The sequence below is a fragment of the Hyposmocoma kahamanoa genome, unplaced genomic scaffold (genome assembly GCF_003589595.1).
Source record: "Hyposmocoma kahamanoa isolate Upper Pololo Valley unplaced genomic scaffold, ASM358959v1 102, whole genome shotgun sequence".
Taxonomy (NCBI): domain Eukaryota; kingdom Metazoa; phylum Arthropoda; class Insecta; order Lepidoptera; family Cosmopterigidae; genus Hyposmocoma; species Hyposmocoma kahamanoa.
In genome coordinates, this window is record NW_020653337.1 from 15,337,868 (window position 1) to 15,358,629 (window position 20,762).

The 20,762-nt window shown below is 36.2% G+C and overlaps 4 protein-coding genes across 12 annotated transcripts in view; 2 read left to right on the forward strand and 2 right to left on the reverse strand.

Moving 5' to 3' along the window:
• Window positions 1-235: 235 nt before the first annotated feature.
• LOC113235701 (uncharacterized protein C18orf19 homolog A) lies at window positions 236-2,044 on the forward strand. The gene is made up of 3 exons (XM_026471563.1): window positions 236-712; window positions 1,553-1,698; window positions 1,770-2,044. Exons 1-3 carry the CDS (start codon window positions 366-368, stop codon window positions 2,009-2,011), a joined length of 735 nt encoding a protein of 244 aa, XP_026327348.1. The 5' UTR covers window positions 236-365; the 3' UTR covers window positions 2,012-2,044.
• Window positions 2,045-2,824: 780 nt separating this feature from the next.
• Window positions 2,825-7,699, reverse strand: LOC113235692 (LIM domain-containing protein jub). Its single transcript, XM_026471552.1, has 6 exons — window positions 6,116-7,699; window positions 5,510-5,679; window positions 5,020-5,082; window positions 4,605-4,770; window positions 4,114-4,254; window positions 2,825-3,670 (listed from the first exon to the last, which is right to left on the reverse strand). Exons 1-6 carry the CDS (start codon window positions 7,614-7,616, stop codon window positions 3,561-3,563), a joined length of 2,151 nt encoding a protein of 716 aa, XP_026327337.1. The 5' UTR covers window positions 7,617-7,699; the 3' UTR covers window positions 2,825-3,560.
• Window positions 7,700-11,955: 4,256 nt separating this feature from the next.
• LOC113231453 (DNA-directed RNA polymerase II subunit RPB2) lies at window positions 11,956-15,654 on the forward strand. Its single transcript, XM_026465781.1, has one exon. It carries the CDS (start codon window positions 12,076-12,078, stop codon window positions 15,601-15,603), a length of 3,528 nt encoding a protein of 1,175 aa, XP_026321566.1. The 5' UTR covers window positions 11,956-12,075; the 3' UTR covers window positions 15,604-15,654.
• Window positions 15,655-15,693: 39 nt separating this feature from the next.
• LOC113237226 (piezo-type mechanosensitive ion channel component) overlaps window positions 15,694-20,762 on the reverse strand; it is a 111,191-nt gene continuing 106,122 nt past the window's right edge. For 8 of the 9 annotated variants that reach the window (XM_026473641.1, XM_026473616.1, XM_026473588.1 and 5 more), the window contains 5 exons: window positions 20,067-20,164; window positions 19,494-19,597; window positions 18,280-18,392; window positions 17,637-17,778; window positions 15,694-17,035 (listed from right to left, as the gene is read on the reverse strand). In XM_026473641.1, coding sequence (XP_026329426.1) covers window positions 16,895-17,035; window positions 17,637-17,778; window positions 18,280-18,392; window positions 19,494-19,597; window positions 20,067-20,164 — 598 coding nt within the window. In that variant the 3' untranslated portion in view covers window positions 15,694-16,894. The remainder of the gene's footprint in view (window positions 17,036-17,636; window positions 17,779-18,279; window positions 18,393-19,493; window positions 19,598-20,066; window positions 20,165-20,762) is intronic. The other variant, XM_026473649.1, reaches the window with a different exon arrangement.

Below are 20,762 nucleotides of genomic sequence, written 5' to 3' on the forward strand. Positions count from 1 at the left end.
AGGTGTATGAGAATGTCAAAACATGTCGCTTTTTTAAAACATATTAGTGTTCAACGATAACAAAAACAAGAAAAGACAATATTCCTTTAAAAGCTATCTATAACAATAATCTTTATTTTTTTCCATCCTAGTAATAATCCTATAAACCATAGCTTTGGTATACGAAACCATATACTAAATCTATGAACGAAACTATCTATGGAGTATTCTCTCTGTGATAAATTCAAGAACCCAGCGTTCCAAAAAATCTTTATGTCACACATTTTTCTCTATAGTTTCTTATTTTCCGCAAAAATGTTGTGCTTGTAAAAATAATAGGTATAATTCAAAATGTGTTTATCGTAGATTAGTCTAAAAATATTGTCATGGCGCTTACTTCTAGAGCTTTATATACAAATTGTCAACTCTTTCGCAACATAACCAAATCGGTATATAATGTTGAGAGACACTTTCCAGTTACATTAAAATCTAAGAGGTTTGGCACCAACCAACGAACCATCTGTAGGTCACTGGCTGTGCCACAAACGTGCTTCTCGCCAGGGTTTTTAAGGCAATGTTCATCACAAGCCCACAATGAACAAGAGCCCCCGAAGAAGAAAGGCCTTGTTCAACAACTCAAGGAAATGTATAAAAATTACTGGTATGTGGTACTACCCGTCCACATGGTTACATCAGCTATTTGGTTTGGTGGTGCCTATTATTTAGTGAGAAGGTAAGTACCAAGAGAATTGTTTTAATTATATACTTATACAGGGTGATAAAAAAACCACTGACCGTTTTAAAGAACCATACTGTATAATAGAAATAAAAAATACATGTTCAGTTCTTTTTTTCAAATACTTGACAAATATATGATGTCTTAAAGTTTTTGAGAAATTGTGAATAATATTGACATCAGACAAATAATAGATGCTACTACCATAGCAACCACAATGGCCAACTCAACATATGAGTTTATTGACCTTGGTGGCCAAACGGTTATCTCGGTGAGGAGATCCTGGATTCGATTACCGGTAAGAAGGGGTAATTGCTAACCCTTTATTATAATGTTATATATAAATAATGTTCCTCCATAATTTTTGAAGCACTACAAGGACGCTTTTTAAAACTTTATTTGCATCAATGACATTTGTTTTTAGTTTGTCACGGCTTTGAGCTTTATTGACATACACATGGCGTTTAACTTCATTCACCTCACAAAATAAAATCACACCAGGTGACAACCTGAGAGGCCAAGGTACTGGTCCGCTACACCCTATACTGGTCTTTATACTCACTTGTTAAAATTTGTCACACACTCCATTTCATCTTCTATGGGTATTCACTGCCTACCATCTCCGTGCATGTACATTGATAATGCAAACTGACCCTTGACAAGAAGCCATTGGTTTACCACTTATTCGCTGTATTACTGAATCTTACGCACAGGAAAAATGGAGTGATTTTTTTATCACCTGTATAACAAATTATTACCAAATATTACTCATTTATATTAACAAATTTATTGTTATTTTAGAAATCTAAAAAATTATCATCCTTAATTTCTTTGCAGTGGTGTGGATGTGCTGACTATTTTGGAATCACTAGGTTTAAGTGAACAACTGTTAAAGCCGTTCAGAGAGTCTAGTGCAGGCTATGTTGCACTTGCATTTGCTCTGTATAAAGTAGTCACACCTTTTAGATATGCTGTTACCATTGGTAAGAATCAATGTTTTACATTTTTTAGCTACACAAAGAGAAAAATGTTATGTATTCTCTTAAATTTTTAGGTGGAACCACCTATGCAATCAAAAGACTTACTGCTATGGGTTGGATTAAACCAGTACCATCTAGAGAGCGCATCAAAGAAATGATTCAACAAAAACAAGACCAGTTTATGGAAAGTAAACAGCATTACCAAACGCAAATGAAGGAAAAAAGAACACAAATTATGGATGACTTGAGAAGGTATAAGACAGAAATGAAAAACACTAAAAACAAAAAAAAATCTGAGAATGACCATGAAAAATAAATGTTGATGAACTTAATGTGCATGTGCCAACCCATTCTGTGAAATAAAGGACATTGTAAATTTAGAACAGTTTTTAATGTTTTAAAAATATTTTATATATAAAAATTATCCTTTAAAAAATCAGTTTATAAAAAACCCTAAGTAAAAATATAATCACATTTTTGTTATCAAAATGTACAGATATAAAAACAACATTTAAAACTAACATTGTTAAGTACACAACAAAACAGCACATAACTGGAATGTTGGTTATTGCATATTTTTGTAATTTGTCACATCAATCTTTAACAACTTGTAAAATACAATTTATTCAATTCTAATGGAAATGTCAATTTTCTTGTGCACTAAACAATAGATTAAAAATTATTTTTTTTATATTTCCAATGGCCCAAAGTATTGCTATATAATAACTTAGTTATTTAAAAATGAGAACAACTAAAAGAAACGGATTGTAAGGTAATGATTGTTAGGCCATCTTTAAACACATTAATGTATTTAGTTTTAATATTTATTTTGTGTCCTAAAATTTTATAAACAGCACGCCTGGTTGCTGTTAAGTGAAGTATATATTAAATAAGTAAATGCATTAAATCAGCAGGCCAACTGTGTAAGGTGCTGGACCTACCACTGTTTCAAAAACCTCTCAAAGTTATGATAGATAATTAGCAGAAACAGTAGCTTAAACAGTAAAACTTATCATTGAGAGAAATGGTGACTTAAATAGCAACAATAAGTTGGAAAGACAGTGCCACTGACCTCTCTTTCACCATACGCATTTAGCCAGCTGAAAGGCACGCCAATCTAACCCTGACAAAGTATTAACAAATTGTTATTTAGCTTTAACGTGACATTGACAGCTACATAAATAACACAAATATTGTGATATAATGTTTTTTTATAAAAGATTTTTTATTACAAGAACATGTTCATATGAATGTAGCACATTGAAATTAAAGTTGTTATTTATAAAATTGATGTGTATATGCTTTCCCAATTACTCACAGCAAAAAACACCTACTATGTGGTAATATCAATTATCAATATCACAAATACATAATAGGCATAACTATTAGTTTCAATCAAACCACATAGCTTTAATTCCTCTATTCCACTAAGTTGAACTATAACGTCATTCCGTTGAACTATATATATATACTAACTGTAGCATGTATACATGTTGGCTTAGTTTAATTATCCTTATTTAGTAAAGCGCAAATATATGGAACTTGTATCAAACAACACTTAATATTTGCCTTGTGCCATTTTCTATTCTTACCTAATTCATAGACAATAATTAATACTATTATAAAGGATGATGAATAAACTGTCATTATGCACAATTTACTGATAAATATTAATTAACATGCACAACAAAACAGCTGTGATATTGTTAAAGCTACACAAATTATTCACGGCGTCACAATTCTATCTAGGGCTTTACCCAAGCCTAATCTAATGTCATTCTAAAATCTTGATTATGTCACGTCAACAAGACTTGTGAAATAGCATATGCCTTTAGTTACCTCCCGAGATAAGTTAAGGGGATGGTTTAACCCATGTATTGGTAGGAGGCAGGTGAGAGATGCGGCGCTGGTGGCAGGCCTGGTCCAGTAGTGGCTCCTATTGTAGCCAAATGACATGCGCGGCACATCAGCTTCCCTGTAAAATATATGATCCATCAGTTGTTTGATAAGAATTATTAGGTAAAGATGTTGTTCATCGCATACCATTCTTATATATAACTATCTAATTTATGCCACTTCTAGCACCACACACGCGTAGAAGGTTGAGTGTCCCTTATTAGAGTGTCATGGTATATGGGTCATGGTAGTTTTAGAAATTTGACTAGTCACGTATAAGCTTATTCCAGAGACACCATTCCTCAGTTTCGAGAATCACTAGCTAAGATCTGATTGCAAATTAAGAAATTAGTTGGTTCTCGTCGCAACATTTTAGAATTAGTCATTTCGGTGTTTAGAAGGTACGATAGACTGTCCCATCACAAAATGAAAATTCAAATTGAGGATAAAGGTATTTTGCGTAAGATGATGTGTGAGAGCATATTTTATGCCCAGTATGAGTAAAGCTGTTAGGAGACTTACCAGCAAGAGGATAGCAGCGCTTGTCGGGCTCGTCTGTGAGTTGCATGCCGCACACGCAGCACATGTAGCAGTCGACATGAAAGTCGCGGTCCATCGATACCACGCGCACTGTCTCGTCAGTACCCTCCACTGGAGTTATTCCTATAACATTAGAGAGGTATTTTGATTACAATTGGAAATTGAAATGTGCTTTATATTAATAAAATTTAAAATATATACACACACCAAATTTAATTGTATAATGGTTAAAATGCAGTTTAACACACCCATGCTTGGACCGACTAACAAGGCTATAGTGAGTGACTAATGCATCCATATTAGTTGAGTTTTCATAAAAATTACTAATGTTATTTTTTTTGTTATAACAGCATCTGCTTAGTACAATGATATGTATCTCAATGTCAAGATACGTTTTAATCGAACTTTTAATAATACTCATTTGTGAACTATTTAACAAGTCCTACACTGTCTCAAACAGATAATTCACTTACCTTTACCACAACTAGCGCACTTAGGCGCGAACATGCGGTGATAGTCATTGACACAGTAGATTTTGTTGTCTACATCCACTGTAAATGGCACTCCATCTAAACACTCATTACATATGCAGCATCTAAAGCAACCAGGGTGATATGACTTTCCCATTGCTTGCAGGATCTGAAAGTTAAAACAATAACATACATATTAAAACCACAAATCAGTACATGCTGTTGTAAAATATGAAAGTGTTCCGAAGGTGTATCATCAAATTGGTTTACAACGGCAAGAGATATGTTACTTTTGTAAGAAAAAAAAATTAAGTGGACTTCAGCACCTCCTACTGTTCCAAACTTTTTTAAAAAGTAAAGAAATATTTAGCCAACTATGTTATTCTTCTTAGTGTTATTTAATTATTTTTAAACTCACCATCTCCATGATGAGATGACCACAAATAGCGCATTTCTCTGCAGTTTGTTGGAAGCCAGAATACTGTAAATGATACAAATATATTTAATAAGCAATTAATAAAAAATCATTACTCAATCAAACTGCACCATTACGCAAACAAGTGTTGACCTAGATTTAAGTAACAGAGCTTTAAATTATCCGTCTTGATATTCACTTATGCAATTATACAGTCAACAGCACATCAAACTATACACTTTTGTTCAAATATCGCGGCCAGGAACAAGATCCGTCACATGTAGTCTTGATGTGCTGCCATCTGTACCTAAGTATTTTTGGGTGGTAATCAAGTAGAATCATAACTTAGAATTAGTTTAGATTTAGATTTTTGAGTTGTGAAATTTATAAAATCTCTTACTGATGACACTTAAGTATAACGTCAGAAGGCAGGGTTTAAACGGAACATTTTTCAGTCCTTTAGTAAGTTTAGCTAGTAGTAATGAGTACTGACCAAGTAATCCTCTTCACAATACACCTTCCCATGCACATTATAAAACGCTTTGCCCCTCAATGCTCGGCCACAGGAGCAGCAAATGAAACAATTGGTGTGGTACAGATTACCCATAGCCTGACATGCCTGTCCAGCACCTGTCACACCAGTACCACATGTGTGACATATTCCTATAAACACAATATGCAAATATTAAATTTCATTTTCATTTAACAAAACTGTAAATTGTTTCAATAGAGATCATCTCAGTCTAAGACTTCCTATGCAGAAGCTTGTGATTCATAGCTATGTAGCACATCATAGTTCATTGACATATTGTCCAAAAGTCAATTTGTTTAGTGCCACAGTACTTTGATACAAAGTGAAGTTTGGTCAAACTTTACTCAACTGCGAAAATGAGTCAAGATGAACGGGTTGCCTTAATGTGGATTCTATAGAATATTGTTTTGTTTAAACAGAGATTGGCAATCAATCCCTTTAGGTGTGACTGTAATTGCTAACCTGTAGGCAAATGATCTCAATTTCAAGAGTATGCCTATAGTAATGTTCTAATACTATACCGAAAATGGAATTAGTTCACACATATTATTTAACGAATGATCTCACCAAAGTATTCTCCCTCTTCATCTTGTCTCTCCATTTCTTCCTCAAGTTGCCTGGTAAGTTCCTCAATTTTGCGTTGTGCCTCACTTGGCCCTGTTGGTCTGGGAGGAGTTATGCTATATGGAAGGAGGCTTTTCCCACGCCCACCTGAGCCACGAGAGCCTCCAGACACTTGAGAGACTGAACTGGGTGTAGGGCTTGGAGCTGGAGACTGAGCAGGTGAATGAGAAATTGATAGTGAACTCAATCCAGATACCAAATTCTTTGAATTTATAGATTCCGATGCCAGGGAAACATTGTCTCTGTTGGTGGCCGCTAAAGTTGCCACTGAAGATCCTCCAGTCATGCAAACATAATCAGAGCCATTTGTGTCCTCCACAATATGCATTCTGCTTCCCACTGCAGGTTTTGCATTAAACCCTCCATTCATAGAAGGTGGTTTGTCTTTTGCAATATTGTTACCAATGTTTGGTTTAGGGTGGAAGAACTTAGGGCTAGATGTAGCAGCTTGCACTTCGGTAGCTATATTTGCCTTAGGCCTCTGAGCACTTGGAGCAATTGATGCATATATAGCCGTAGAGGGGACAGCTGACACTTTGTTATCAAATGTTACTGTATTATTATTTTTCAACATAAGACTGACATCAGTGTATTTAGGAGGAGCTGATTTCATAACTGTGTAGTCACTACTTGGATTCTCCTGTGTAGAACTGTATGGAGGTGGTGGAGGAGCTTTATCAGTCTTTGTTTTATCATTCAACATCTGTGAAATGCTTCTACTGGTGCTCGTATTAGGTACTTGAGGTCCAGGAACTGATCCCTGCTGTAAGAAGCGTTGATCATGGTTTTGTTGTACTTTATATTCATTCTTCTTATCACTGTCTGAACAGTACATATTTTCGTAAACTGTTGGGTTTAATTTAGGCTTTGAATTCACAGGCACTTGCGGCTGGGCCTTGCTATAGCGCGTGTCATAGAAACCGTCAGAGGCAGGCGCCGGCGGGCCCTGCTGATACAGCTGATGGTAATACGGCAGCTGCGGGGGCCGCTGCTCACCGTAGTAATCTATATTCTCATATACGGGTGGAGGATATTGAGTAGGATTTGCAGGAATTTCGTACAAATCTTCAGTTTGATAACTGAGGGACCTCTGAGATGTAGAATCGATAGACCTCGTTGGGCTAGTGGGCAAAGCAGCAGTATTTATATCACGTTTATTGATAGAGGCTATTGTCTCTACACGTTTGGGTGTCGCAAACTTGGAGGCAGCGATCACATTAGAACGTTCGTAAAAACTGTAGTCTTGCCGATTGGGCTGGGTATTATCTAGAGTGAAGCTTTCTATAGCGCCCACAGGACGTGATTTACCTACAGAGCCTGGATTGGGCGCCGCTGAGCCTCGCGCCTGCTCAGTATCGCTTTCATCTTTGTTGGAAATTTTTAAATCTTGTAGGCCCAATATGCAACGCTGATCATCAGAGTTATTTCTTCTTGAGGAATCCATCCTGCTTGAAATGCTGATGGTTACTACTACCAAAAAGTCGGATTCACTATAAAAAATTAACGAAATGAATCATAATTTTGTATTCACAAAATCTTTCATCAACAAAACATCGCGTTACGAAAAATAGTGATGGAAGAAGTTTGGGATGTGAGCTTAACTTCATTAGTCGAACATTTTGGAGAAAGAATCGATTAATCAATTTAAGTAAAACAAATAAATACAGTACAAAATATTATTATAAATACATACTCTTGATAAAATTGAATATACCGCGGTGATTTTATTAATATAATTTGAATGAATAACTTGTATGTGATATTTTTGACATAAGCGATAAAGTTATCGATGAATTGTGAAACTCGATAATTACTCAACCCTATTCTACGAATTGCAAATCCATTCATTCATAATCAGTGATGAAAATAAAGCTTAGCATACATGTTAAGCTTTGGCTACTGTTGGGTATTTTCCGAAAAATTTCAAATAGTGGAAGTTCTTCCTGGTAAAATTCCCAGCAATTTAAAAAAAAGTCTCGATATGGCCGGATTCGAACCGACGCACAGTGTCTCGTCTAGTACAAGCTAGCGGGACAAATTTTATTTTTTGAGTTATTTTAATTGTTTATGCATATTGCAGGTATATTGTGCTATTTTAAGCTAAAAAAAAAAAGTGGAAACCTGTGTACTGTAATGTGTGTAGACCCTACAACGGTGATGGCCTCACCACCTGACACGCAAGGTCATCAATTACGCGGTGAAATGTGGGTGATAGCTCTGTAATTAGGTGCCTCTGCCTTCTTCACATGCCTGTTAGGCACGAGTGCAATTTTTTTTTATTATATAAAAGTATTAGGACATAGAAAAATTAAAAATAAATTTAAAAAATCATAAATGTTTATTACATTTATGACGTGTTCGGTAGGTATGTATTTCCAATTTTTATATTTATACAATTAAATTAAATCAACGAACAATACAATAACAACAAAAATTATATTTCAGTAGTAAGTAACAAAATTGACACGTATAATAATAAATGTGCATTATATAACTAAAACACCTATAGTAAAATACTGTACAACTACATATTAAAACTAGACATAATAATTAATTACAATAATAAACAAGACCTAATTTATCTAATCTAAATGTAAAGACATTACAAAAATATCTAATGCTCATCTTCAGATGATTCCTCATCATTACTCTCCAATCCGGTAGAGTCTGACAACACGTAATCCTCCTCATCAATTTCGCGAACTGATGATAACTAGGATGGTAAGGAAGGTGGGATAATCAACTGCAGAACCTCCGCTGGCAAAGCAGTAATCTTCTTTCTCGGTAACTCTCTAAGTGTTGATTACAGGATCGGACTTAATTAGGAGCATTCGCAAAAGATCTGTATTCGTGGCAATACGTGACCGCTTTCTAGTGTGTCGCTCACGGAATCTTTATTTCTACGGCAATCTTTATTTCTTGCTTCCTGGGCTTCTTCGGAAAGTTGACCAATAGGCAAGGCAACATTTAATTACTTCCGTACTGTGTACAAGAATCTTATGCACAGTAACGGGCATGGAGTACCACGAATACAGATCAAGGTATAATTTTCTTGTTTCAACGCAAAACTTTTCGAATTCTAAACAATTTGTCTATCCTGATGACAAAGTTCTTAAAATTATATGAAATCTTTTAATAAGACTTACGTCTAACGCTGTGATTTCGCTACTCAATTCAGCATTAGAAAAAAATCTATATGCTGTGTTTCCATCATTCGAGTTGCCATACCCAGGTTTTGGTTTATCCACTATAAGACCCATACGATCTTTAAGCATTATTTGGATCTCTTGTGAGCGGTGATTTATTACAGCTTTATCGTTGTCTCCTCTGACTTGCCACTTTTTTATTTCTAAACGATAGCTAATGTGAAGCATACATTCAAAAGTGCGGATCCATGCATGTAAAGTAGATAAACCAAATTCATAGCGCTCTTTCTTGCTGGGATAGTTCCTCGACTCCTCGTTTATAGTAGACGGAGTAGCACCGCAAATATAACACTTTTGTGTTGAACGTGTGTCCGTTAAAGCGTTAAGTCGTGTGTAACGAAGATTTGAGATCCATCAACGTTACATAATGTTGGAAGAAGCAAGAAATTTTAGTAGTTTCTTCTTTCGTAAACTCATTTGTCTCCTTGGCAAAAATAAACCTAAGAGGACGGCAATGTAAGGTTGAAGAAGGTCGTGGAGTTTGCCAGATCACAGTTTCTCCGTCATGAAGTCTCAAGGGGACAAATGAGTATACAAACAGAAATTCGTCTGTAGCGCTGGTGTTCTCAAACCTCTGCTTATAAGTGCTATGCCCCGACCTCCCATCACAACCCCATTTGGTTACCAACGTATACGATGAACGAGGTAACACACTTCTAATAACTTCGCATTGAGCTTCAACTAATCGTTCAGCTGTTTTATTTAAAATCGCCTGAAGTTTAATTTCAGCTCGAGATTCAGTGACAGTAATGTGTTCGTCAGAAGGACAACAAGAAGCTTTGGATTTACTTAAACTGTAGAATGATGGATACACTTGATGTCCCGCCTTCATTGACCACTTCCTAGTTTGCTTATATGAGTGACAAGTAGATTTGGAGTCTACGTAGTAAGCTAACGCTTCGTCCGGAGTTAATTGTCTACTTTGTTCAGAACACTAATTATTCTTTTTTGGACTTTCACCGACTTCTTTAATTTGTTTAGCAACATTTCGGTGCCCTTCCTTCCTAGTAGCTAATTCCGCGGTTATAGTTAGCTCACTTGCACTCCGGATTTCTAAAATATCTTCTACTCTACGTCTCTTCGTTTTCAGCGATGAGTCGTTAAAGGATTTTTTAGGTCTGCCTACAAACCCAAGTCCTGATGATGTTGAAGGCTGCGGCTGGTGTGTACATACATTTATTCTATTCTACTACTACTATTCCCGAAGTCTCGAACCAATTTTTATGTTTGGTTAAAAACAATTCTTTATTAGATTTAGATGAAGTTCACTTTTCATTTAGTATCGCGGAAAGACTTGAGATTTTCATATTCAGGTTTTTCAGTGATTCGTCAGAAGCATTAGTGATATTATGTTTTTCACATATATAATAAAAAATGCGACTGTTTCTTGCATTTTTCTCATGTCTCAGCCATTCTTCGAAAAATTCCAATTTCGTCACAGTAATGACACGTTCTGAAAAAATTACAATAATTTACTTGCGGGACTTTTCGGGCTCTGAAATATAAATGAATCTATGCCTGAAACTTGTAAACATAATATACAGAAGTATCTAGATTTATATATTAAATAAAAAAAGTCGCAGTCCTTTAAAGTTAACAATTAAGGAGAAATATGCAGGATTTTTTAAAAGATATTCAAACTCATATTGCACCAAAAATATTCATGATTTTTTTGAAAAAAATACGTGATAATAGTGTACATACCTTCAACAGAATATTCCACCACAAAAAACACGTTTCACTTTGCTACCAATTTTAAGAGATGTTGTCACAAGTGTGCTAAAAATGCAACTGATTTATAAATGCAAATTGAACTCCTAAATCACTTACTTTTGACACCCGATAAAGTAGCGTAATGAGGTATGACCTAATTAGTTCTTGGAATTCGGTACTTGTGAAGGGTTGTTTACAAGTCGTTATCATTAATTTCTGGAAATTACGTCATGAATTTTGTCCTGCTAGCTTGTACTAGACTACTGTAGAAATACTGTGCGACGTCTTCTAGCAAACTGTGCCAGACGCTATGCCAACTAGCCCACGGAATGAACCAGCAAACGTCACGAATTTTTCTATGTGCTTGTTGCTGGATCTTTGCATTTGGTTTTCAACGACTTTTTAGCCGTAGCGCCATCTATGAGAAATCTATGAAATTTCATAGTTGGCATAGCGTCTGGCACGGTTTGTTAGAAGACGTCGGTTCGAATCCGGCCGGATCGAAACAATTTTTTTTAAACTTTCGGGTATTTTACCAGGGAAAACTTCTACCATTTCAAATTTTTCGGAGAATTACCAACAACAGACAAAGTTTAATATGTACGCTATTCTTTATTTTCATGACTGATTGTGAATGAATGGATCTGCAATTCGTACAATAGGGTTGGGTAATTATTGAGTTTCACAATTTATCGATAACTTTTGACTTTGTGCCAGTGTGAGTTGAGCCTTAGATCTCCTTAAAGGTCAAGGTGCCTTGATTGATACCTTGATTTTTGGGGATTTTGAATAATTACCATTGGCAACGCTGCTTGTGAATACTTTTTCACTCATTCATTCATTCATTCATTCATCATTAGCGCCATTTTGTTCTAAAAAGCTGCTTGTGAAGGTAAATGTTTAAATGTGCAATCCTCGAAAAATATAAAAATATAGTCGCTGGAATATAAAACAATTCACTAAACTTGAACTGTTACTTTCGCCATGTACGACACGGAAGACGATCAATATGAGGAGGAAGACCAAGAGGAAATATCGTCCGAACTCTGGCAAGAAGCCTGTTGGATCGTCATCAATGCGTATTTTGATGAGAAAGGTTTAGTGCGACAACAGTTGGATAGTTTCGACGAATTTATTCAAATGTCTGTTCAGCGCATCGTGGAAGATTCTCCTCCCATAGAACTGCAGGCAGAAGCCCAGCATTCCTCCGGCGAAATTGAAACACCGCCAAAATATCTCTTGAAATTTGATCAGATTTATTTGTCCAAACCAACACATTGGGAGAAAGATGGGGCACCGTCCCCTATGATGCCCAACGAAGCCCGTCTTCGCAATCTCACATACTCGGCGCCGCTATACGTGGATATAACTAAGACCATAGTGAAGGAGAATGAGGATCCCATTGAGACACAGCACCAGAAAACATTCATTGGTAAAATACCTATTATGCTTCGATCCACTTATTGCCTCTTGAGCAATTTGACTGACAGAGATTTGACAGAATTAAATGAGTGTCCTCTTGACCCTGGCGGCTACTTCATAATCAATGGTTCAGAAAAAGTGTTGATAGCTCAAGAAAAAATGGCAACTAACACTGTGTATGTATTTAGCATGAAAGATGGCAAATATGCTTACAAAACTGAGATTCGCTCATGCCTTGAACACAGTTCAAGACCAACATCAACCCTATGGGTTAACATGATGGCTCGAGGTGGCCAAAGCATTAAGAAGTCTGCTATTGGACAAAGGATAATTGCTATTGTCCCTTACATAAAACAAGAAATTCCCATAATGATTGTGTTTAGAGCTCTTGGGTTTGTAGCTGACCGAGATATTTTGGAACATATCATTTACGACTTTGACGACCCTGAGATGATGGAAATGGTGAAGCCCTCACTCGATGAAGCTTTTGTGATCCAAGAGCAGAATGTTGCTCTAAATTTTATTGGTGCTCGTGGAGCACGTCCTGGTGTTACTAAAGAGAAAAGAATTAAATATGCAAGAGAGATTTTACAAAAAGAAATGCTTCCACATGTGGGTGTGTCAGATTTTTGTGAAACAAAAAAGGCCTACTTTTTGGGATATATGGTACACAGACTTTTGTTGGCTGCTTTGGGACGCAGAGAATTAGATGACAGAGATCACTATGGAAATAAAAGATTAGACTTAGCAGGACCTCTGCTAGCCTTTTTGTTTCGAGGTCTTTTTAAAAACTTGCTGAAGGAGGTTAGAATGTATGCTCAGAAGTTTATTGACAGGGGTAAAGATTTCAACCTTGAACTGGCTATTAAAACAAAAATCATAACTGATGGCCTAAGGTATTCTTTAGCCACTGGTAATTGGGGTGATCAGAAAAAAGCCCATCAAGCAAGAGCTGGTGTGTCTCAAGTGTTGAATAGACTGACATTTGCTTCAACATTGTCACATCTTCGGCGCGTCAATTCTCCAATTGGACGAGATGGCAAACTTGCTAAACCTCGTCAGCTACATAATACATTGTGGGGTATGATTTGTCCAGCTGAGACACCAGAAGGTGCAGCTGTAGGTCTTGTGAAAAATCTTGCCCTGATGGCTTATATTTCTGTGGGAAGTCAACCATCTCCAATCTTGGAATTTTTGGAAGAGTGGTCTATGGAAAATTTAGAAGAAATAGCTCCATCAGCTATTGCAGATGCCACTAAAATATTTGTAAATGGGTGTTGGGTTGGTATCCACAGAGACCCTGAACAACTAATGGCTACTCTAAGAAAATTGAGACGTCAAATGGACATCATTGTGTCAGAAGTGAGCATGATTCGAGACATTAGAGATAGAGAAATCAGAATATATACAGATGCAGGTAGAATTTGCAGACCTTTACTGATTGTGGAAAATGGAGCACTTCTTTTGAAGAAGAAACACATTGACAACTTAAAGGAAAGAGACTACAATAACTACGGTTGGCAAAACTTGGTAGCTAGTGGTGTTGTTGAATATATTGACACTTTAGAAGAGGAAACAGTCATGATTGCTATGACACCTGAAGATCTAGCACAAATCAAAGAATTTGCATACTGTAACACTTACACCCATTGTGAGATTCATCCAGCTATGATATTGGGTGTATGTGCCTCTATTATTCCATTCCCTGACCACAACCAAAGCCCCAGGAATACTTACCAAAGTGCTATGGGAAAACAGGCTATGGGTGTCTACATTACGAATTTTCATGTGAGAATGGATACATTGGCTCATGTCCTTTTCTATCCTCATAAACCACTGGTTACTACACGTTCCATGGAATATTTGCGTTTTAGAGAATTGCCAGCTGGTATAAATTCGATTGTAGCCATTCTGTGCTACACTGGCTACAACCAAGAAGACAGTGTCATCTTAAATGCATCTGCTGTTGAAAGAGGATTCTTCAGATCTGTTTTCTACCGTTCTTACAAAGATTCGGAATCAAAAAGAATTGGAGATCAAGAAGAACAATTTGAAAAGCCTACCAGGCAGACTTGTCAAGGTATGCGAAATGCTCTGTATGACAAATTGGATGATGATGGTATTATTGCTCCTGGTATCAGAGTGTCTGGAGATGATGTCGTAATTGGAAAAACGATTACTCTTCCTGAAAATGATGATGAACTGGAAGGAACAACAAAGCGTTACACTAAGCGTGATGCATCCACTTTCTTACGTAACAGTGAAACTGGTATTGTTGATCAAGTCATGTTGACCCTTAATAGCGAGGGTTACAAGTTCTGTAAAATTCGTGTCAGATCAGTCCGTATTCCTCAAATTGGTGACAAATTTGCCTCTCGTCACGGGCAAAAGGGTACTTGTGGAATTCAGTACAGACAAGAAGACATGCCTTTTACCTGTGAAGGAATCACACCAGATATCATTATTAACCCACACGCTATTCCATCTCGTATGACAATTGGTCACTTGATTGAATGTATTCAAGGAAAAGTGTCTTCCAATAAAGGCGAAATTGGTGATGCTACGCCTTTTAATGACGCTGTAAACGTACAAAAAATATCGTCGTTATTGCAAGAGTATGGCTATCATCTTCGTGGCAATGAAGTTATGTATAATGGGCACACAGGTCGAAAGATTAACGCCCAAGTTTTCTTAGGTCCAACTTATTATCAGCGCCTCAAGCACATGGTCGATGACAAAATTCATTCAAGAGCTAGAGGACCGGTACAAATTTTAGTGAGACAACCTATGGAGGGCAGAGCGAGAGATGGAGGATTGCGTTTCGGAGAGATGGAGCGTGACTGTCAAATTGCCCATGGAGCCGCGCAGTTCTTGCGAGAGCGTCTCTTCGAAGTCTCAGATCCTTACCGCATACACGTTTGTAACTTCTGCGGTTTGATTGCCATAGCAAATTTGCGGAACAATACCTTTGAGTGTAAAGGCTGCAAGAACAAAACGCAGATTTCCCAAATTCGTCTTCCTTACGCTGCTAAACTGTTATTCCAAGAACTGATGTCTATGAATATTGCGCCCAGATTGATGGTTATTTAAAATTTCTTATATAAGTTAGTAAATAAGACCAATGTATTTTCAATAATAAACTTCAATTAAACATTTTATATGACTTTTATTGTTACAAGTCGACAACATTAAAGGCAAATTAACACAACAATCACAATACAAAAGTGTACAAATTAATTCTTCCTTAAATACTTCAATAAAATTTATAAAATATCAAAAGCATGATCAGCTTTATCTCTACAAAATTGAGGTATATATTTGTGGAAGTGCTTGATTTTGTATTCAGGATCATGGTTTGTGTAACAAGGTAAAACATAAATTGTAAAAATCTAGAAACATTTTATACAACTCTACAGAGCAGGTACTTATATGCATTAAGTATAGTGACTGCTGTAGGTAATACATTCAATGAACAAAATGAAATTTCAATAGAATAATGTATACAAAAACAATTTTTCATAATAACGATTTTTATTTTGGTCTATCAATTCCGTCGCGCACATTCATGAACTTAAATGGAGAGGTAAAAGTATAATTTTACCTATATGTGCTCTCTTTTTTGCTAATTATAGTATTACGCAGAGATAACGCTATACAAATTCATATAAATTAAGTTTAGAGAACAGCGATATGACACCATTTCTATCCTATTCAATAAACAAGTCTAAGATTGTGCGCCAGAAAATTCTAATGGCAATGAATAACTTTATTACATAAATTTGTACTGCAAAATATACAAGCATTCAATATTAACAGGTCATTAGCATTACATTACGATTTTAAATAATAAATTGGAACTAGCTCATAGAACTACCGGTGATTTGGGATCAAAAATCTTAAGCCTATATTCTAGAAAAATAAATAATATTATGCTCAATCGTCACATCGTCAGGACACAAGCAAAAGCAAGCTTTACTTCATGAAGGAATGCCCGTTAAAATGTTATAAATTAAGTATTTAAACGCTTAGAAATGAGAGAACCGTGTGTGCTTAGGAGAATAATGTAATAAAGGTCAGTGTCAAAAATTTTGATAAACGTAATCATGGAGTGAATTTTTAAAGTAGGTATGTACCGTTTATTCTTAAAGTATACTTATATACTGTACAACTTACGTATCTATTGCTTGCTACGATGGTATTGCAATGCGTTCTTTATATTTCAGATTATTTTATATATACAAAACATTGGACGTATGTGGCCTCAAGGGGTGAGATAAACAGAGATCGCGTCGCTAACTTACGTAAAAAAATTCGATTGTAAATATATCAATAACTGATAACGTAGCGTAAGGTCTCGTGTAATAGTTTTCAGTGAGTTAGCTCATCGAGGTGATGCCAAAGTTCCCTGCTCCTCTTCTTCTTTTGGTCGACTCCATTTTATTAGCGTCTCCGGTGAGCGATATAGGAACACTAATTTTGCGAACAGATCTTCTTCCAATGCGAGCTCAAGAGCCTCACGTACCTGTATGTATTAAGTTAAAATGTATTATTACAAGACATGTATTGGAGGACCTTGGAGGCCTAATGGTTTGCACTGTGGACGATGGATGCGGAGCTCTCGGGTTCGATACTTTTTTTTATAATATCAAGTGCCGGGACAAACAAGTCGTGCGCCTGGCAGTAAGCTCAGAGCTTTAAATCGCAAAGATCTGAGGGGCAATTCCACTACGCCCGTCACCCTGAGGCATAAGTTGACAAGTCCCATGTGCCTGTAATTTCCGCAGCACCCTTACCCTTCAAAACCGGAACACAGTAATGCTGACATTACTGTTTGGCGGCAGAAATAGGCAAGGTGGCAGTACTTCCCTTGACGAACTCTTTCACAAGGAGTTCTCTACTGCTACTGAACGTACTTTTCAGTCGGAGTCTGAATTACTGAGTCCAAACAACAAGAACCATTCAAGCCAGGGTAGTACTTATATGTATAGTTCTAACAAGCTGCTGCTCGCTTGCTAATACAATAGTGCTATCCTAGCTTAGAAAATCGCCTACACAGGCAATAAGGATTCAATATGCTGGAAGGAGCATGATGATCCCTGAAGTACAGGTGATCCCCAACTTACCAAATAAATGTCGAGACAAAGCTGCAAAACGCGATCGACGTTCGGTAAATCATCGAACATAATCTTGGTGTAAATGCCAGAGAAGAATCCACGGATCACTCGCGACGCCAAGAATACGAATGTAGTGTATAATCCGATGATGCTGTTGGACAAAATGTTAGAAAATAAGTAATCATCTAGCGTCTATTCAAAACGAAGGATGCTCACTTTTTTTGTCTAACAACCTTTGACTTTGTAAGTCAATGCTAACAACCTATCAGAACTGTGTTACTAATATCATAAACAACAACTTTTGTCCAATTCATCAGATTTTACTTTCATACAAACTGTTTAAACAGATCGCTCTAAACAACGTTTGTAAAAAATACCCACATTTTATTTTTAGTTCGTTGAAAACTATTTTGATTTTCCGTACAAAATTACCATTGTCCAATGTTGCATTTTGTATTTTTTTTTTTCAAATTATTTGTTTTACGAATTGAAAATATTTTTTTGCTTCCTCGTTTATGAGTATGAGTATGATCACCAGCTGATACATGGTCGAACCTCTTTCGTTGCAAGCTAGTACTATTATGTTGTTTTGAGTTAGTTCAATGAAGGGTCAAATACTTATGCGTAAAATAGCACAATCATTAAAACTTACCCGCTCCCTGAGATAAAGTTGAGCGTCTCGGGGAAGAGTTTGTCGTTGAACGTGAACATAACCAGCTGATCGCAGTTGTTCATTGGGATAGAGTTTATACGATCCTGTGGCGGCTATCAAAAGTATTATATGTATTAAAATATTATACACAACTTTGTGAGGAATTCACCAATATAGGCAATGAGCCTCGGGATCGGCCTCGGCTTGTAGCGCGTGGTCGGATTTAGATTTTGGGTGTGCTGATGCTGTGGAATGCACAATCGCTTTCAATCGCAATTCTGATAGCGATTGTATATCCATACGTAATATGAATCTCCGCATGGTTCCCAATATTTTATTTGTAAAACTACAAATAAAATATTGCCGACTAACTACATAAAAAAAAACTGCTAATTATTATGGACCTTTGTCCGTCATAATTATTTCAATATATGGCTTTAAGACTAAACTAACAGTATTATGTGAATATCTTCTGATTTGTTTATACCTGGTTAAATTACAAATCCCCGACGTAAGTAATTAGAATGGCTAAACTAAGTAACTGTTCCGATGATCGTTCATGTTTGTAAGCTTTATATTTATCTAGTATTTCTCTTTGTAAGTGAATGTTTGTATTCTGTTTTTTTTTTGAGAAATAAATTGCTTAAACCATATTATAGCTATCCCTTTTTTCAATAACAAAATTAATGTGTAAAAATAGTAGGTAGTAGACGCTAGCGTCAATGCATATTGCTAGAATATAATAGAATGCATTTGCTGTCTGATTGTCGTGAAAAAGCCAAGACTTATGAATGTATCACACAATCTACGGTTGTATAATATTTATTGTAGTACGTAGTTAAAACTTACTCACTTTCAGCCAGATTGATGTAATATTATTTTTGGCTACCATGTTAATTTCATTATTGTTCTTTTTTGCCAAGAACCGACCCCTAACGCCCTCTACGAAACTTCTTTGGAAACCCCCTAATAGTAATAATAACTACTTATAACACAATAGCTATATTAGTTTCCGAGACATAAAACTTTCAAATTCGTATAACCGTGTATATCTTGTTTATTTCAAACCTGAAATTGAACTTCCGTGGATACGACGGTAGTTTCTATTTTCGACTATACCGGGAGAATGATTAACATTTTATCAATTATGAAAAACGGCTTTATAATAAAATATATAAAAAGGGCAGGCGCGATTTGTCATCTGGAATACTTACTTTAAGATTACAGCCTTCCCGCACGCGCCAGTACATTGAGTCCCTATCCCTTTCCAATCGCAACTGGACGTTGTGATATAATCTCTTATCATCCACTGCGAAACCTGGAATATCAAACTTGTTAATTACTCCGAAGCCCTATGCTATTCGGTTCTAACAACCAAGAACCGCGACTTTAATCGTGACTGTTTCATTATAACCTAAGATCCAGTAAACTACTTACAGTAGCCCTATATGTACATTGGGTGTTTAGCGCTTTTCCCATTGTAATATATTTTAAAATGCACTAAATGTATTTACATGTTTCTGACTCAAGCAAGTACTGCCCTCAGTTTGTATGAGTAGTGTTCTTCTAGACACCCTATGGTGTAGGTATTTCGATAAGCAGGCAACTTTACGGCGGAATTCTTGGTATTACTCTCGTGAGCTTGGATGTAATTTGTGGTTTTCCCCTAAGCCGGGGCTATGAGTGTGTGCGTTATTTATTTATTTACCAAATTAATCCACAATATATTTTCCAGTGCTGCTTTGTTTAGATGCCTAAATAAGTCTTTATCATTTTAAAACACTTACTGTCGTCGTCATGACCTTCTGTTAGTTGATACGCAGGCTTCGCGGTACCTTTATTAAACACTTTCAAGAATTTGGGGAAAAGCAGATCCACTTGAACCCTGCAAAAAAATCTGTCTTAGTTCTTATACAATAAAAGTAATTGTTGTTAAAACATCCGAGTACATGCCAAGTACCTAACAATTATATCTTGAATTAGTAAAAAAATATCTAAACCTAGTCTCTGCTCAAGACAAATACACTCAAAAGTCGGTTTTAATAAAATTCCATTGTTTTTTGTGTCACTAAAGCTTAAAAATATCGTTGCTTCAGTTGATTTGGTATTGCAAAAACCTATTGAGTGCTAGTTAAATGTACTTTTGATTAAGTATATTCACTATAAATTCAGATAGGACTCATTATTTTACTCAGCAATTATTATTAAAAACAAACAAACAAGTTAGTAGCAGTAGAGTTCCTTATGAAAAAGGTCGTCCAAGGAAGTACTGCCACCTTACCTATTTCTACCGTCAAGAAGCGGTAATGTGAGCATTTACTGCGTTACGGTTTTGAAGGGTTGGGGCGCTGGTGAAATTACAGGCATATGGAACTAGTCAACTTATGTCTCATAGTGTCCGGTGCCCCTCAAATCTTTGCGATTTAAAGTTCTGAGTGTCTTGTCAAAAAAATGCAGTAGATAACTGACAGCCTTGTTGCCGT